The following is a 19,141-nucleotide window of genomic DNA, read 5'->3' as shown; positions in this document are numbered from 1 at the left end:
TGTCCACACAAAACTGCCCAGGGGAACAGTTTAGTGCTCTGAGTCTGACAAGTGCCTCTTGGTGCACTTTTTTTTTATAGGCTGTAGACCATTCACTGAGATTTCTGAGACAGAGCTTACCTTGAAGGAAGCTGACAAGCTTTGGGTGAATCAGGTTCTAAAAGTAACACCAATAGGTTTTGGAACCAAGCTCCACCATTTGGCTTCTGGTTTTGCTTTAGGAAGTACCATATGGTAAAGACTAAAAGCAGTGAAACATACTGTTTTTCTCCCTTCCCTAAAGAAATTCTTGAAGAAAAGATATTATTCTCACATGACCAAATCACAGTAGATGTCTTTTTTTCCTTCAGTCTGATTTATTTAGTAGCATACACACTTCAGAGTAACAAACACTCATCCAATACAGTCAATGTCAGCATCGCATTGTAGTGTTCAGAACAGATGCATGTGGATGATACAGGCCATTTGATCTCAGTACCTTAAGAATAACAAATAATAACAACAGCAATAAAAAAGTAGCAAAAGCCCTCTGAGATACATTGAAATCTTTCCCTTTAACAAGAACTGGATCAGATGTTAAGTGAATTCCTCCCTGTACAAAATTTAGAGGGATTTAGGTTTTACCACTTTGGTTAAATTTCAGCCAAATTTATATCTCTGTGGGGCTTCAACATCCATAATTTTTAAACTTATCTGATCTATGTCTGTGAATTTTTCTCTATATTGCACCTTCCTCCAAAGAATCTCACAGCAGCTTGCAGGCACTAATGAAGGAGAGCCTCACACCATTGCCACGAGGTAAGTAGGTCTGTTCCCATCTGTAAAACTGGAACAAAACAATGCCTAGGAGAGTTGTCCAAGGCCAAAAAAACCTAAGTCAATGATGAAGCTGAGGGAGAGAAGTCCTAGTCCTACTTCTTGATCTACACAGGAATGCAGCAGTTACAGCACTGCTGCACCTAACTAGTGTGTTTAAGGACCTTGGAGCCTAAGTCAGAGGTCATGTGTTCCTAGCACCAAAGTGCCTCTAGGCCAGCATCTCTGACCCTGCTGTGGAACCACATGTACTCAGTGTCTCCAGAGTGAGGCACTCTCTCAGCAGATGCACTAATGAACGACATTCTGGACTTGCATGTGAACAAGTTCCTTGGTTACCAAGCATCAGCTCCCCCTGTGTTACATGCCTGTGCACGTGCACCATGTCGACCCTCTGGTAAATATAAGCTTATTCAACACAACTTACCCAACAGTGAAAGAAGGCCATGCTGCTTCCTCACACTAGCAACTGGGTGTCCATAGACAGGGGCTCTGGGCCACCTGATGAGAAACAAGGAATCTAAAACTTACCCTCAGTTTGCTCCTGAGCGCACAGCCTCAGGTCCTTAGAGCGCTCAGCTGAAGTCCTACACTTGCAGTTTGCTACGAAAAGCTGCCTCCTTCTCTCCTTCCCCATAACAGCAACAGATGATTGTGATTTCTTTCTTTCTAATCCCCTAGCAAGACAAAGATCCATTTCAAAACTAACATCCTAGAACTTACATCACCTAGAATGAGTTTCCGGATCAGTGTCTGCTATAGCAGAGATTTTCCTTTTTCCCTGACCTTTCCAGCTACTGCAGTGGAACAAACCCCAGGACCACCTACTGAAAAACCAGCCAGGTGCTACCAGGATTTGTTTTCTTTGAAGCTATTGATAACACTTTGTTCCAGTTCTCCTTTAGAACTGACCAGTTATTCTAAAATTTTGTCTTAAACTCTCAACTGACATTTGAGCACCAACCTCTACTGTTTAGATCTCCTCTCCAGAAAATAGTTTACATTGGTGCAAAAGATCCACATATGTGGTAACAGAAGAAAGAAATTTAACTCTGAAGATTATTTAGGCAAACCATTAATTGACTTCTGTCTTTATCTTATTTCTAGCTTTAATAATTATTTTTAGTTATGGTAGGACAGCTTGCAATTTCAGTCTCATAAAAAAGGCAATGTCATTGAAATCCTGCCTATGAGCCCTATTTACATGCTATTGTCCTTAGGCACTGCTGTCCATGGCTTACCTGCTGGCTGCAGAAAAGGGGAAATACTTTTTTTTTTTTAACTGTATGGAATTCACTACAGATTCATTTGTCATCTCACAGCAGTTCAAAAGTTAGGAGGCATCTGGAATGATTTCATCTGTGCTGTCACTTCTAAAAACCTAATGTAAACACTCTGAAACTTCCAAGTGAAAAATTCATTAACATACTACCATAAATATAAAACAGAGAAACTCTGGAGGCCACAGAAGTTGTCTGAATTTGCAGCAAACTGCAAAAATAATTACCAGTTTCAGACAACTTCTGGTTTAAGATGAAATATTTCCACATGTCATTACTTCCTGCAGAATACCTACTCTATGTCATCTAACTTTTACATCACAACTGAGCTTCAATTTTCAATACTCCTGTTTTTAAGTTTATGAAAAAGTAATTAAATCTGACTGATCTTTTAGTATGCAACAGACTCTAGTGTGTTACACAAAGTAACTCCTTTTAGAAATTAAGTCTGTCCAACTTTAACTACAAATATTGCAGATTTCATTCCAGATCTGCACTCTATAGGGTTTTTTTTGCTTATGATTTCAACTATTATTGAAACAGCAGTTTCCCAAAAGTGCAGTCACCTTCATCCAAAGTTCTCAGACTCTTTCCTGAGCACAGGAAACCAACAAAAGACAGGAATTTATGATCAATGTGCATTACTACCTCTAGATGTTGAAAGGGCTTTAGCCATCAACTGGCAATGTAACTCTTACCTGCATTGTGAAAACTACATCACCACATTATTCACGTTAAAACCTGGCATGTGAGTCAACATGTGACTAATGATAATATTTATATTGCCAGCATGTAAAAAATTGTTCCAGAGACTAGAGGCAACCACCAGAGAAGGTATGTGAAGCCATTGCAAGAAAACAATTCAATCTTTCTTGATTTTAACCTAGAAACTGGTTTTGCTGTGGCTGTGCTTGGGTCACAGTAAAATAATGAAGAACAGATCACCCTGTGATTCCAGATAGGGAGTATAGGATGTAATATATTGACATTCCTCCACCCAAACTGCATGGAGTTAAGAGCTGATACCTTGGAGGAAGGATGCCTGGGAATTATCTCATTCTTGTGTAATGCTGTGAGTGCAGAAACATGACCTCCCTGAATGCTGTGCCACTTTATATGCCTAAGTGGCAGCATCATATTTGAGAAGAGGGACATGGCCAAGAAGTCACATGCATTTAGAGACAGTCAAATCATGATCTTAAGAGATCACACTGGTTGCTGACTGCTAGTGTGTGCATGTGTATAGGGGTTTTATCTTCAAAAATAAACAAGCCTTGGGAAAAAAAAAAACTAGTTCCCTGTCGAGTTTGTGAAAGATCATTAGTGATTTTCAGAGCTGCAGTTCAGCTGCAAGAGGCCTAAGTCTCCAACTTAGCAACATGTCTAACAGCCCACCCAGCTGGAATGTTTTTGGAGACAATAGGCTGCTATTCTCTCCCTAGAGTGTTTGTAATCTCCTGAGCGGCTACAGAAAAAGCCAAGGCCTTTCTTGGATAGAGGCAAGGCTAGGGTAGGGAAGGGGAGAAATGGTCAACAGCAGTTAGCCACATCAAGCCACTATAAACTGCTGTCTCTCTTTGCTCCCAGTTTCTTGTGATTAACACCCATTTGCACCTTGCTCACTCTGTAACATAATGTAGCAGAAGTTGCTGGTCCAACCTATAGTGTACACAAGAGGACTTGGTATTAGAGAGGAAAAAACACAATCTGGTTTCAAAACTATGCAGTTCCCTGAAAAATCATTTTTCCTGCCCTGAGTTCCCAAGCATTTGTCCTGGTTCTCTAAGAAGCAATTTGTAGTCCCATTTTGCCAGAAATCATAATCATTCTGGCTTACCACACAGACCTCTTGACTCATGCTGGTGTGATTCCCGAGTATGGAGATCTTCATTCTCTGAGGACCAGTCTCAAGTTCATCTGGTGCAATACAGACCAATCTGGAATGATTCATTTAGGTTCATAGAGGGCTGATGCAAAGTAACTTTGATCACTGACTGCTGGGTTCTGGATGCAGCTCCCTCTGCACTGAAAACCTCAGGAGTTTGGAGTTAAAGGTTTCCTTCTAACTGAGTTTCCTTCTACTTCAGTAAAGCAGAAAGTTACAGAGAAGCCCTGCAAGTTTTGTGCCTTTCTCAACTCATCTTTCAGTGATGCTTTCCAAGATGCCAATCAAATTGTCCAATCCCAACAAGTACCCATCCTCCCTGTTGCCTTCCTGCCAGGGGATCCGGTGATCCAGTGTCTGCCCATCAGGAAGAAGGGTGGTCTTTCCAAAATCGATCAGCCACACATTGGCATTCCCACTGCCATCATGTACAAAAAGTAGTGAACTTCCTACAACCTGGAAGACAGATTGAGACAGCCTAGTTAAAAATACATCTTCAGCCCTCCCCCACCAATTAACACTTCCTGCTAAGAAGATGATCTCCTCATCTCACCTGTGACCCAAAAGACTTTTGGGCTGCACTTATAAATTGATGATTTAGATGCCCCAGTAAGGTACAAATGGGAGAGTAGATAATAAATGGGACTCAGCAGAAAACAGGAAGAAAAGCAATTCTTCATCTTAGCATCAGGTCTCAATTTGAGCAATTCAGCAAAGCTAATAACTCCTTTCAAAGACACATCATGACCCATGATTAACAAAAATATCTCTAGTGATAAGAGAGCATCAACAAGATAAAATATCTAATCTCAAAATCTTGAGCTGTTAACAAGCAGAAAATACAATGCTAACGATGCCTTCTGCACAGCAAAGCACACTGAGAACATAGACATCAGAATTAAATGGTATTTCAACATAAATCCATTATAAGTAATACAGCCTTCATTGTCAATCTATAACTGAATGCTACTGTACCAAATGCAAACTTCCATGATGCCATTCCCCTGTAAATTTCACTGGAGCACATCCAGGTTAGAAAAACCATATGAAACTGGTACTAATAAACTACTCCATGCAGTGGTCCAGAGCTATAAGTGCTGGGATGTCATAAAGACAGGAGGATTTATTATTGCTCAACTAGTTTAATCTCCTGTACCATCGTGGTGGAGGCTTTGTGGTATCTGTGTTGTAAACATGTATTAGCTTTCTTCTACAAAACCCCTTATACAGCAGGCTGTTCTGAAGTACACTGGAATGACAAAGAAGCAATGCACCTCCAGAGCTTTGCAGTCACTGCTCACCTCATGTCGCTTGAAGAAGTCCGAGGATTCCAGAATGACATTGATTTCCTGCAGACGTTTGAGGTATTTTTTCTGGAAGAAGAGAAAAAAAGCCCAAAACAACCCATAAACATTTCATTGAAAACTGAATAATCTGTTTATGAGAGTCAATATAATTAGGAGATCATATTCATATTTAGGCTAGAGGTCCTTCAAAACGACAGGTTCATCACTTGAAAGTCAATCTGAAAATACATTTCAAGCTTTCATAGTGAATTAAAAGACTGGAGTTCATCTGCTGCATGTGTTACACCAGGCATACTTATCTCCCTTGATTTGGATGTCATCAGGCTTTCTGCAATTTTTTTTTTTGTTTGTTTTTAATAAAGAGAAAAGGTTTTTAAGGAATTAAAAATCTTCCAGTTCCCCAAAGTGAAAAGAAAGAAATTGTGTTAGAGAAACAAGGAGCTCCAACTGTGGTGGGGGCAGAGGGGGGATAAAAAGAATCAAGGCCTAATATACAAAGTTCTAGTGCAGATTTTTAAGGCTGCCCTGAGCTACCAAGCACACTCCTCCTGCACGGCTACTCTGCCTTCATAATGGCTTCCACACTGCAGCAAAACATTACAGCATCCTTTGAAGTTCCAAAGACAAGAGATGTGTTATGCCATCTACCACATGCCTGTTGTGCTACCCATGGATTAGCACACAGGAATTCCTCTTTGAGATGAGTTTCACACATGGGAACACAGCTAGTCACCAATCTCACTTCCTGCCTCCACACTCTGGTTTAATCTTCTCCAGACCGAATTCCCAAATCACAAGTTTTCCTGCCAACACAATCCTTGCTTAGATATCACCCATCTAATGCATCTCACACCCATGACTGAAGCTGATGGCAAGCCACAAGTTAGTTAGTTTGAATGACATTTTGATAGCATGAAGCATTTGGGGTCAACTCATGGCAAGAGCTGATAAAACTTGTCTCAGTCAACTTCTCACAACCCACCAAATCCCCATGTCCACCCCATCTCCTGAGAGCAACTGGAAGTCAAAACCACTTACCCCCTTGGTATTCTAATTCCTATTTCCTGTACCAAAGAAAGCATGGCCCTGGAGCAAGAGCATTGGTCCAAGATCAGTGCACCTGAAGAGCTCAGACTCACCAGAATAGTTGTGTTGCCCTCAATGAATTCCGCAAAAACCTGTAGAACTTGCTCCTGTGTCTTTGTTGTTTTGAAGTTTGTGTTACATGTTCCATCCGCCTTCTGCACAGAACCCACACAGAGAGAGATTATTTATACTGCACTCATATCATTCCCCTCATCACTCAATCCTCTTGAACCAGCAACAGCTCAGCCCTTGCTAACCAGATGAAAGTAAGCAGCTGAACAGGAAGAGAAACCAAGCAAGAAGAAGAGAAGAGATACAAAAGCTGATTGGATAGCTTTAAATGGCACTGGCAGTTCATTTCCTGTTGAGTACAAACAACAAAAAAAGAAACAATTCATGATATTACCAGCTTGCAGGAGGGTTTTCTCACATCAGTGCTAGCAGTGCAAAGTTCAGTGGGGAAACCACAGAGACCTCTTTGGTTGTACTCTTGTCTGGCTAGTGAAACCCTGGCTGAGGGTGTGAGGGAACATTTCCAAAACCAATTTTACTAGTCCTTTAGTTTGGGGGTTTCTTTTGGGTTTTGGTGTGGATTTTTCTGTTGTTATTTGGGTTTTCTGTTGGTGGTGGTGGTAGTTTTTGTTGTTGTTTCTGTTTTTCACTGGGAAATCAAAGAATCACAGTTAGGATTCAGTTCCAAATATAGCTTTGAACATATAATGTGACCCAGAAGTCACAGAACAGAAATCTGTTGCAGATAGGAACAACCTGGGATTCGCAATGCTAGCAATGACAAAGCAGGTGAATGAATTTTGGCAAAGGACAGTGGAGGCATGCTTGTTCCAAGTGTGTCCTGGAGAAATTCAGAGTATTTTTGTGCTAGCAGTAAGATTCAGTACAGAAGCATCCTGCTACTGAAAAAGACAAGTATTTTTATGTGCTTCTGGAGCTACAAGCAAATAAGAGCAGTGCATGAATTGGAGGTATTTGTAAACACAGAATATATGAATATGCATGTCCCCAGGAGCATCCTTGTTGCTTCAAGAGACACGAATAGGAGATTTTAGGATATGGGTGTAAAATACAGCAATTATTACAATTGGCAACAAAAATCCACTAAAAGCCTGCAGGATTATCAAACTGTTTTCCTCTCCATTGTTTCAGTCCAATCCCTCCTTTTCATTGTGAGTAAATCAGCAGGTCAATACAATATGTTGTCTCCTACATGTTAAGTCACTACGCCAAATTCACTTAGCAGGTGAAACACCATTTATTCCACAGCTGAACTTTGTTTCTAATGCATACATGAAAAACATTCAATAATGCTAAAACTCCAGATCTCTCATGCAAAAGAATTTTATTCCAAGGCTGTTGGACAGACACAAGTGCCACATGTCAGCCTGATGAGATGTGCAAGTTATGCCAGAGCAGTTCAGCAGGTAGGCAGTGAAAGTTAGAAGCCATGTGATCTGATGTGTGATAATACTCAAGAGCACATAGATATTTGAAACTTCATCTCATACCTCTTCACTGGAGAAAGGCTGTTTTAAAAATAATTTCTCCCTATGCTGCAGATTGTAGAGCAATGTCTAGAATAGCTGCTTGGTGTTTGTTCCCTTTCTAACCTTTTGTGTCTGGACAAACTAGTTGCTTGCTTCCCTTTTTAGCACTTTTATGATTTTGCTCCTTTCCAGTGGTTGGCAGGAAACATGATTACTGTCTGTCTTTACTTGCTGTAAAGAACATCCAGAGTTTGAATGGCACCACCCCAGTATTCTAAACCACGTTGGCTCTGCATGTACCTGATCCTCAGGAGGCACTTGCCTGACTCACTCCTTGATGTCATACCTTTGCTAAGGACTCCACATACACCCCTGCACAGCAGAGTAGTCTGTCACACAGTGCAGCTCGTGGGCCAGTTCTTATTAGATGTGACAGTGACATGGCTCACCAGAGGGCAAGTGTCACAGCTCCATAAAACAGTGCTATTCATCTTAAACCATGGGGTCTTGCTCAGAGCCCTCTGCAGACTTCCCTTAAAGGGCTCTGGGTTAACTTAATGGATTCACGAAGATTTATGAATCAAATCTGATATCCTCCTGGGAAAATGGCTATCCCTGATCTACAGCTAAAGGAATGGTACCAAAGGAAGAAGTCACTTTTCAAACTGCACAGATATTCACTGACAGAAGGGGAAGACAGAAATCCCAACTCTCAGTCGCAGGCATTAGCTTAGTATTATAGAGAAAATGTTTGCAACGCCTGGTCTTCAGACAGCCCCTGCCAGAGAGGAAATGTGCATTTGGAATCAGGCAGGCACAAGATACTGAGCAACAGGTTCCAACTGTAGGGAAACCAAATGGTTCAGATTATTTTTGATAGGAGGAAAAGTGACAAATCCCATAAATGAACTTGACTTGATTTTAGAGATCCAGAAGCAAGGCAAGGATAAGAAATGGATCAACCCAAAAAGATACCCCATTACTGCAGGAGTGCATATGGTGAATCAGATCTCATTTATCAGCAGCCAGTTCACAGAAAGGTTTATGATTTCACTTTCTTTGCTTTTGCTTCTTATTCAGGCAGCCACAGGGCAGGAATAACCCAACCCAACATACCTCATCAGCTAACTCCAGGAGTTACCAGTCCAGTCAGGGAGAGCATCCCCTTGTTCCCATCAACCACTAGCTGGCACCACTGACTTTTACAGGCTTTCTTACCAAAATGGGGATCCCTGCAGAATGGCTTTGCTTTTCTGCAAAAATACAGAACTGGATGTACAGTTCAGCTTCAGTGGAACAGTGCAGGCAGTACTGACTACCTGTATTGCCTGAACAATTTAGTTTCTGCCACCTTTTCTCCATCTAAAAAAATTTAAAAATTATACTTACATTCCTCATAACAGCACAGGGAGATAGAGAGAAAGGGAATGTGCTCTAAAGTATTTCCTATACTTAGTCAAGGATTAAGTATTCTTTCTGTGCACAGTTACAGCAGTGTCTCCACAGAGGGAAACACTACACAGTCTGTGTGTCATACTGCTCCTACTTCTGACAAGAAACAAATCCACAAAGAAAAGCCAGGAGGTTTGTCTGAAGCACCCATGTTCTCCTTTAGCTCAGTTACTCTCTGGGACTGTACATCTTCACTCACCAACTATCTTTCCAAGAACACACATGAAAACTCTCAAGATCATCTGGGTTTCTGATTCCGTTACACAGAGGAGCATACAAAGACATAAGTTGTACAGGAATAAGACAGGTATCTTCATAACATCATTAGCTGGCTAAAGGGCAAGGCAGGATCCTGTGTTCTGGCTGGACTGGAGCCAGTCACCTACTCAGCTACCACCCAGACAGTTCCTGCATGAGGATGCCTGTGTCTAACAGCCAGGAGTGGGTGGACAGCACACAAGGGGCCAGCACTGCATGAGCTTGGAGCCCCAGTTCCAGTATCACAGCAGGAGAATCTGTGAATAAGGAAGGGAGAAGACACAAAGCAAAGAGAAGAAAGAGGTATTTAAAGAGCCTCTGTTCATCAGCATCACTGTCTTTTATACCTTATTTCTATGTGCTTGAATTGTGAAAAGGAAACAAAACTAATCCAGGTTCTGGAGTGGTGCAGTTGACACACCTGAAGGATGGGATGCCATCCAGAGGGACACAGGCAGGCTCAAAGGTGGGCCCATGGGAACCCCGTGCAGTTCAAGTGCAAGTGCTGCACGTGGGTCAGGGCAGCCCCAGTATCTATCCAAGCTGGGGGATGAACAGATCAAGAGCAGCCCTGCTGAGAAGATCCTGGGAGAGCTGGTGAATAGGAGGCTGGACATGACCCAGCAATGTGTGCTCACAGCCCAGAAAGCCAGCTGTGTCCTGGGCTGCATCCAAAGCAGCATGGCCAGCAGGGCAAGGGAGGGGATTCTACCCATCTCTTCCTCTCTCATGGAACCCCACCAGCAGTGCTGCATTCAGCTCTGGGGTCCCCAACTTAGGACAGACATGGACCTGTTGGAGCAAGTGCAGAGGAGGCCACCAAATTGATTAAAGGGATGGAAAACCTCTCCTATGAGGAAAGACTGAGCAAACTGGGGTTTTTTTCAGCCTGGGAAAGAAAAGGCTTTGGGGTGACCAAACCATGGTTTTCCAGTACCTAAAGGGAGCCTACAAGAAAAATGGAGAGTGTTTTTTTACAAGAGCAGGCAGTAACAGAACAAGGGATCCTTTAAAAGGGGGAGTAGGTTTAGAATAGCTATTAAAAAAAAGATTTTTCACTGCAAGTGGGGTAAGGCATTAGAACAGGCTGCCCAGACAAGTTGTGGGTGCCTCATCCCTGGAATTTTTCAAGACCAGGTTGGATGGAGCTCTGAGCAACCTGGTCTAGTGCAGCATGGGGGTTGGAACGACATGATCTTTAAGGTCCATTCCAACCCAGTCCATTCTATGATTCTATGAAAGATAAGTAAGTAACAGGTAGGAAAGCACCCATGTTGCAAGAAAATTGCCAAGGTTCTACTGCGGCTGTAAGGTAGTATCCTAGGAATGGTGCAGGGACACAAATTTATCCATCAAGAACAGCAGATAAACTTGGCTGATGGAGAAATTTCATTTTGGATTGCTCTGGCTTTATTCCAGCTCCATCTAAACTGGATCTCATCATGTATTTAAAAGGAAAAGTGGTTTCCTTGATCCCAAGAGTATCTAAGCAAATGCTTTTAACATGCCTTGCCAATAAATGTAACTGCAACAAAACCCCTTTACTGTGATTCACTTGGAATAAATATGTATAGTTCCTGGATAAAAAAAGTAATTGCATGCAGAGAGGGAGTTAATACTTCTGTTCTGAATTCCTCCTTACAAACAGTCTCATTTTCATTCTATCTGCACTGCATACCTCCTTGTGTCCTTCCTGTAAGGTCTCTGTAGTTGATTCAAACGTGGCTGATGTGTATCTGAAGCTTAAATTCATTGACACTCTCTGTTGCAATTAGAATGAATGCTTTAGAACTGCAATAGAGTGAACTCTGTGGTTTCAGCAAGTGCATTTTCACATGATTCTTTGGAAAAGCTGGCTACTGATGTGCACAAGCTTGTTTGATAAATCAAAAAAGTTCAGTCTTGAGGAACAGGCAGAGGTGAAACATTTACCTTAATTCCTTCAATCCTGAAGCCCAGGTTGGCACTGGAGCTGATGGTTTCTCTCCACTGCATGTACCGGGGTTTGGTGACAGCATGCTGGGCGTTCTCTTCTGCCGTGGGAGCAAGAGGATCCACTTCAATCATTTTCTTGTACATGTCCTTACGCAGCTTTGGTTTCTCTCGGGCCTTAGTCAGCTCTTCCTCCAGGTATGTTCTGCAAACATCACATCCCAACACATCCTTAAGGACTTCCTCAACATTTCTTTTTACAGCTCACAAACTGGCCTCAAGAAACAACAACCAGGAAAATAAGCCTTATCATTGCCCCAGTTCTGCATACGGGGAAACCAAAGTACACAGAGCAATGACTGGCATATTTAGTGTACACAGTACACAGGCATATTTAGTGAAACAGTCCCAGGAATCAGGAATTCTAATTCACTTCTTGTTCTAACTATATCTTTACTTGCTGTTATAAGTTATGATTATTTCCTGGTTACAGAATAGGAGGAAGCTGAATTCCCACTGTGCCATAAAATAGAACTGCATTTTCAAAGGACAGGTAGGAGAGATCACTTATAATGAATTTTTTAAAAAATAGGGCTATTGAAGACTTACTGCATTCTCTCTCCTCAAAAAACTTTAAAACAGTCATGGGTAATTTTTTTAGGCCTCAGTTTAAGTTTTACTTAATGCATCTCAGTTAAAGACAGCATCACTCTTCATATAGAAAAAACTAGAGTAAAGCAGATTATCAGAGTAGTTCCAAACCAGAAGAGGTAACTAAGAACAGGGAGGTGAAGAGACACAAAACTCCCACATTTTGCTCTTATCACTCAATCTGCTAATCTGGTAGCCATTAGAAAGGCACTATCCATGTCTTCTACATTCCACTGGATTCCTAAAGCTTGCACTTTGTCATGTGCCTGAAGTTTACTTTCTTCATCACAGCGTAACAAACCAGGATGGCATTTAGGAGATGATGTCACTCACTGCCAGAATGTCACCTATTTTCAACAAAATGTGTATGTATTGTTGCAAATCCATCTCCTATTTCTTCTGAACGTACCAGTTCAGAAGAACTGCTACATCTAAGTAATTTAAAATTTTGCATCTATTTGAAAAGGCATATCTGCACTCCTGTAAGTAGAGTAACTAATTTATGACAATAACTCTTGAGCATCTGAGCTGACATCCCAGCTGAAAGATTACTGACAGCTCATACTTCTCTGTACTGTTACCTTACTCCAGGATCTCAACAAATCTCTATCTCTTTGTTATGCTCTTATGCTACAAAAATATGAAAGCATATTTTTGATGCTTTCATCTTAATCACAGACAATGAATGGAAAAGAAAGTAAGAACCTGGAGAACAAAGAGATGGCAACACCTCAAGATGTCAGAGTAGGGAAAAACACAGGTCAGTCCTGAGCAAATGGTCGACTCTTTAAAGAAAAGATCAATACCAGCAAAGACTCATTCAAGCATTGGAAATGGGCTTTCACACTGGTATTCCACCATTTGCATTGGGAGATGGAAATTTTACTTTGTGAGGCTTTCTGAATCACTGCATACACAAAGATTCAATGAACTGGCAGTGAATAAATCATGTCATTTTTTTCCCACGTATTATCAGGCCATTGCAGAGAAACTTTGTCTTAAATCCGCCCTGAACATTTCTTGATGTGGATAGTTTTTGAGGATATACATCAGCTAGTTTCCAGAATCCATGTACAAACTGGCAATAATGGGACATATTGTCCTCAAGTTGTCCAAGGTGACTGTGAACATGACCACATCTCCCCCTTCCTTCAAATGCAGAGAAAGTACATTCTCTTTCATTCACCCCACCTGATCCCCATCTTGCAGTCCATCACACTTGGCCCTTCAAAATCAGTGAGCAAGTCATCCAGCTGGATGTAGCTCTCGCCATCTCTCTCCACCACGCCATGGAAGCAAGGGACGCAGGAGCGTAACGGATCCTTCATCAATCGCTCAAAACACTCCTTTTCATTCTCTGAGAAGCGTTTCAGAATCTTCCCACTATCAGCTGCCTTGAAATTCCCTGAAAAAGAAAATCAAACACTTGCTGACAAGATTGACAAGCAAAAAAAAAAAAAACCCCTTCCCCCACCATTCCAGTTTCATCTATCTCAGTCTCATAGCAGCAGTTAAAGATTTCCCCTGAAGAGAAGAGATAAGATGCTTTCCATAAAAAATAAAACACACAGGACGAACAATTGTTAGCAGTGAAAGTCCATTTGGATACATTCCCATGTCAGAATTTATGGCTTTAAGCAGTGCAGTTCCTTCAGGCCTTTGGGCTGTTTGGATTTTTTTCTGTGCTAATCTTTGCTAGGTTATTAAACAGTACTATACTTGCTAAAATGCACAGGAAGAAGCCACGAGCCAGAATTCATCATTAATCCTCTGACAGGCTATTTTAAAGCTGCATAACACTGCCAGCACTGGCTTTGTCCTTAATCCTCACCCAGGGTACATACACCTGCTGAGCGTGTCCAGACAGAGGCAGCGCATCAATCAGTGATACTTAAAGAGCCAGAACCAGGCAGAAGCCAAGCACTGCCCTTTCCCACACACACACACACACACACACACACACACTCTGTGACTACACCTGGGCCTGCCTGCAGGTATTTCCTCTCCTCTGGAAACCTGCTTATCTGCTAATGCCCTGCAGGTACAGCCTGGAGGACGAAGTGCTTTTTACAGCCCTGTGTCTGAATACTATCCAGGACAAATGACATCTGCAGAGGCCACAATTAGCAGTAATCAGCCTCCACCTGTCCGGAGTTTCCAAATGCTCTCCTATCCTTGCAACCTGCCAACAGTGTCTGAGGAAAGTGCACGTTTCATTCAGAGGCACCCTTTAATTGAGATAAAATCAAGTGAGCACCAAAGTAAGAGCCTCACTAACCCTGGGGATAACACTCAATCTTTACCACAGCGGGATCCTTCAGCCATTGCAAACTGGTTCTTCTCTGACAAATCCCAGAACAGGCACTGCCTTGGCAAAAGGACAAGGCTGGTAACAGCTCAGGTTCTAGTTCAGAAAAAAACTGTCATATCAGAGAAGAACAGCTGCAGAAAGGATGGAGTAAACCCAACCACAGAACACTGCTAAAAGGAAACTGGAACAGTATCTCTCCTAGTCAGCTTCTATTAAACTCTTAACTCTCCTCTTCCACCCTACTATGTGAGTCTCCAGAAGGGTGATGATTACATGACCAGTGCCTCACTCCACACAGATGAAGCCAACTCCACACTTCTGTGACAAAAACTGCATTAAGACTGGGTCATCTTGGCCCTTTGTGTGATACAAATCAGACACAAGAACAACACTGTGCAAAATACAGTTACTCAATTTCTAGGGCTCAGTAAATTTCTCAGCACAGCTTTGAAGTGCACCATATTAGGGCATCAGCATACACAGAGGTGGTTCACGTACTGCATTACAGCACGATGCAGCGTGGGTGCCTGCCCACATGTGTACTAATAAACCCCCACCAGCACTGCACAGGAATTATATGAAGCACAAGAGACACAAACCCATTGACTTCTCTTTGTTGTTTTTTTGCCTTACAAATGAAACTAAGCCTCCATCAGGAGGACACCTACCAATTTTTACCAACACAAAACTAGAACCAACCAACTGAGCTGCTTCTTGCACTTGTACAGTGAACAATGACAGACTCACAATGCAAAAACATGGTCAACAAGGCAATTTTCCCATTTGTTTTCCACCCAAGGACCTACATTCAGATGAGGGGTTTGGAGTGGTGTTAGAAACACTGTCCTTTCCAGGGCTGAAGCACATACAGGCATGGACAGGAATCCTTCCACCTAGAAAACTAACTACTGGCTACTCAGCCAGGAAAAATGATCCCATACTGCAACCAACAGCACCAGACAGATTAGGGCTTTAGCTCTCCAACCTCTTGTTTCCCTCTAAGAAGTATTTTACACATATCACCTTACAAGCCTGGCCCTTCTCCAGAGTCTGACCATTGCTTCCCTGCTGATCTCCTTATTCAGGTATATCACTCCCACTTCCCTATACGCACCACAACTGAAATATGTTTTAGGTCACAGATTTGTGTGATATTGCCTGCTTCCTTTTTACCTGAAGGAAGGAACTAAACAGAGAAAGACTGTTCTCCATGCCGCAGTCATCCTCACTCCAGAGACAAACACACTGAAGATACCCCTCTCACCTGTATGCCCAGCCAGCTGCACCCATGAGTAGCGTTTCTTGAAGGGGCTGATGACTGGTAAGTTAACCATGGTTTTAATTGTATGCCATGCTTTTTTCTGGAAAAGAAAAGAAATCTTAAGTTGGGCAAAAGCTGAAATCCTGACACGCCACAAATGCATTACATAGCTTCATGCACATTGAATTGTTCCTCACTAATGTGTAAGTGCTCCAAGGTGGAACCACAAAACAAACACTATCATCATTGCTGGAAAAATATGCACACAAACCCAAGAATGGACAAATAAAGATAACGTCCTGCCATGCACAAGAAAGCTGCCTATAAGGAGGGGGAAAAAAAAAGTCATAGTGCACGTCACAGGCCTGTTCTTAGCCACACCTTGCCCTCCGTGTGTGAGTCACAGAGTATGCGGACAGCAGATGCTGAACGAACACACACATGCACACATACGCACGTTTAAGTTTCCATGAGACATGCACATAAGCTGCTTGTTACTGTCAGCAACACTTCCTTTCCCAGAGAACTTCGGCCTCACCTCATGATTAGCAGCTTTCCCCAAGTCAGCAGGTAAATCCTACTGGGACACCTGCACAGAAAGTGCATCTCCAGCTGGACACGGAGCTCGCCCAGGTCCCTCAGCACCCACTGACAGTGCTGTAGAATCTACTCCAGGTCATGAATTTTCCTGCTCCCTCCCCTCTTTCCCAATCCTGTTACTTTTTAACAAAGCTGGGCATTGCTCTGGCAACATTTGGCTGCAGCTGTCTGGGTACCGCTGCAGGCAGACAGGGAAACAGAACAGCTGCTCACAAAGAGCAGCTGAGTGCTCTGTCACAAAGGCAGGAAAAAAAAAAGTAGAAAGTGAAAAAGTCTCATGCTCTGGAACTGAAACCCAGATGGGAGAGAACTACAGCCCACCAGCATTCATGTTACAGTTGGAAGGATCCCAAAGTGCTTTACAAACAAGGAGAGCCGGCTCAGTTCTTCTATCACTAGAACAGAACACCCTGCTGGAGAAGAAAAATGGAGCTGCATTATACTTATGGCATGACAGTTTAGTGCTGAGGAGGTTTTGTTGAGATCAGGTGTAGGTGGGGATTAGGCAGCACTTACAGAAGTGTCTATCAATGGCTCAATTGGAAATCACCAAAATCAATGTGAGGTATTAATGACACTGAAAACAAGTTTAGGTGCTTGCTCATCAACTGGAAAATACACATTCAAAACAACTGTCTTCTCTAGCATGGATATTGATCTGGAGATTTAGATGCTTAGGATAAGTAATTTTTATTGTCTTCTACACTCTAAGTGTAAAACAGAAAATGTGAAATTGCAGGAAATGATACACAGGCAAAATGTTGCTCTCCAGATCACTCTCTGACCTAGCCATGCTTCCCCAAACTTATTAACTTACACAACATTTCTTATAAGGTACCCTCCAGCAACACTGGTCACCATGTGAGGGCAAAAACCTGCAGTTATCTTAGAATATATCAAGAACATATATGAACCACAGACACAAGTGATTTTTTTTAAGGATTTGCCTTCACAAGAAAGTTTTAAGTAATGCTTCAAATTAAACTGACATAACAACATAATTGCCATATGAGCATACTTACACTGAAATGAGATTGCTTCTATCTATTAAACTTTGGGTTTTAATGGAGTTTAAGCTGAAATTAATCCACTCTTAGTCAGATATGTGCCCCATGCAGCAAACATACTGTGCCAGTGAGAGGAAGCGTCCAGAGAAAATCCTGGATGTTTGAGAATTATGAAGACTCAGTTGCACTTATTAAAACTCCACAGATGTTACTAGCTCTAGCTAAATTCCAACTGCATAAATAACTTCTGCAGATTCATATGCTATATTATTTGGATTTAATATTTGTTAAAATTTGCCTTAAGCTGCTCCAAACTGCAGCCTTGCAGTGTTGAACAGTGACTTGTGTCTATTGCAGACCCAGCTGCTGTTCTGTGAGGATGAGCAAGACTCTTGAACACCACTTAAATATGTCCATAGCCTCCTTCTGGAGGAAAGTGCAATGTAAATACTGCTTTTCAAGTAGCAAAGAAATAATTTTTGTCTAGTTTATTTGTGAGATTTCACTGTTAGCAGAAGCTCTTCAGGCTACTGTGCTGTTTCTACTTCAGAAGGACAGAATCCCAAGTTATTTAAACAACAGTTGAAAAAACTATTATTATGAATTAAAATGACCTCTTTGAATGTAGCCCCTGCCAAAGATTTAGTTTTTTAAGATTCCAGACCAGTTTTCAGGGCAACACTGGTTTTTCCCCATCCCTTAATCAGAAATCAACATTGCTCTATAACTGCCATAAAGACCCCCCACACATCATAAAGTTCCACTCCTAACAAACTGCATCCTGTCTCCCAGTGACTTGTCATACTGCTGCACGCACCAGTAACGAGAGGCACAGATTCTCAACGAATGCACATCAACTGTCAATGCAACATCACACTCCAGTGGCTCTCCTGCCTCCTCCCTCCCACCAAATGCTAAGAAGCTGAAGCTTTTATTTGTACTGTGGGCGTGAAGGAGAGACAATGGGCCAAATTCAGCCCCAGCTCAAGTGGACTTTGGCTGCTTAGGTTATGGCTGCCTCGGATAAGGATGTTTAAGCTACTCATCCAGTAAACAGACACTGACAATTTTTATTTACCATTTTAAATTTTAAATAATCTCTTCACAAACCTCTCCTCCCCCTCAAGATAAGGAAAGCAGAAGGCTCAAGCTAGGAGGGAAAGGACTGCCTTCAGACCTGTCCTGTGGGGAGTGTTGCCATCAGCAGGGGTTCAGCAGTTTCACTTTCTTCTACCTCAATTTCTAGTCTCCCAGCTCACTCAACCCAGGGTACAAATTGCCAGGATGCAAGCAGGGCTGCATGCTGGTAGAGCAGTGGTGTGAGTGGGAAGATGAAAACTTTGTGTGCTTGCTGTAGGAGGAATCATTCTCACTTCTATTTCTAAAGCAAGATCTCTTCTTCTTTGTTAGCAATGGCATTATGTGCTTTTCAAATCACTGCTTTATGCTGCAATGGCAAAGAGGGCTTCTACCACTGCCCATCTGTATTTGCAGCCTTATCTCCCTCTGCTCCTGTTTCTTCTGCTAGTCTTCCTTGATTTTTTTCTCTGCCTGGGTTTCTCTAAGACCTCACTTCTAGATTCCCAGGAGAAACTCAGGTATCTCTGCATTCAGGATTTTCTGAATTGACATCACTGATGCTGTTTTATATGCCTCAACATGCTCAAGAGTTTTCCAACAGTAAGAAGAAAGGCATTCCAAAAGAGTCAAGAAGCAAACCCGAAAAATATTAACATTCTTAGACTCAGCACGTAAGTTACTCGATGTGAACTTTAACTGACACATGATATAAA

At 42.1% G+C, this 19,141-nt stretch overlaps 1 protein-coding gene across 2 annotated transcripts in view; it reads right to left on the bottom strand.

The window, feature by feature from the left end:
• Window positions 1-332: 332 nt before the first annotated feature.
• ITPKA (inositol-trisphosphate 3-kinase A) overlaps window positions 333-19,141 on the bottom strand; it is a 39,533-nt gene continuing 20,724 nt past the window's right edge. For both annotated transcript variants that reach the window (XM_036385014.2, XM_036385015.2), the window contains 6 exons: window positions 15,745-15,841; window positions 13,361-13,574; window positions 11,519-11,723; window positions 6,428-6,529; window positions 5,283-5,354; window positions 333-4,437 (listed from right to left, as the gene is read on the bottom strand). In XM_036385014.2, the coding sequence (XP_036240907.1) occupies window positions 4,234-4,437; window positions 5,283-5,354; window positions 6,428-6,529; window positions 11,519-11,723; window positions 13,361-13,574; window positions 15,745-15,841 (894 nt within the window). In that variant the 3' untranslated portion in view covers window positions 333-4,233. The remainder of the gene's footprint in view (window positions 4,438-5,282; window positions 5,355-6,427; window positions 6,530-11,518; window positions 11,724-13,360; window positions 13,575-15,744; window positions 15,842-19,141) is intronic.

The sequence above is a fragment of the Molothrus ater genome, chromosome 6 (genome assembly GCF_012460135.2).
Source record: "Molothrus ater isolate BHLD 08-10-18 breed brown headed cowbird chromosome 6, BPBGC_Mater_1.1, whole genome shotgun sequence".
In the NCBI taxonomy this organism is placed as follows: Eukaryota; Metazoa; Chordata; class Aves; order Passeriformes; family Icteridae; genus Molothrus; species Molothrus ater.
The sequence above is the reverse complement of the archived record's forward strand: the minus strand, read 5'-3'. Positions and strand labels throughout refer to the sequence as shown.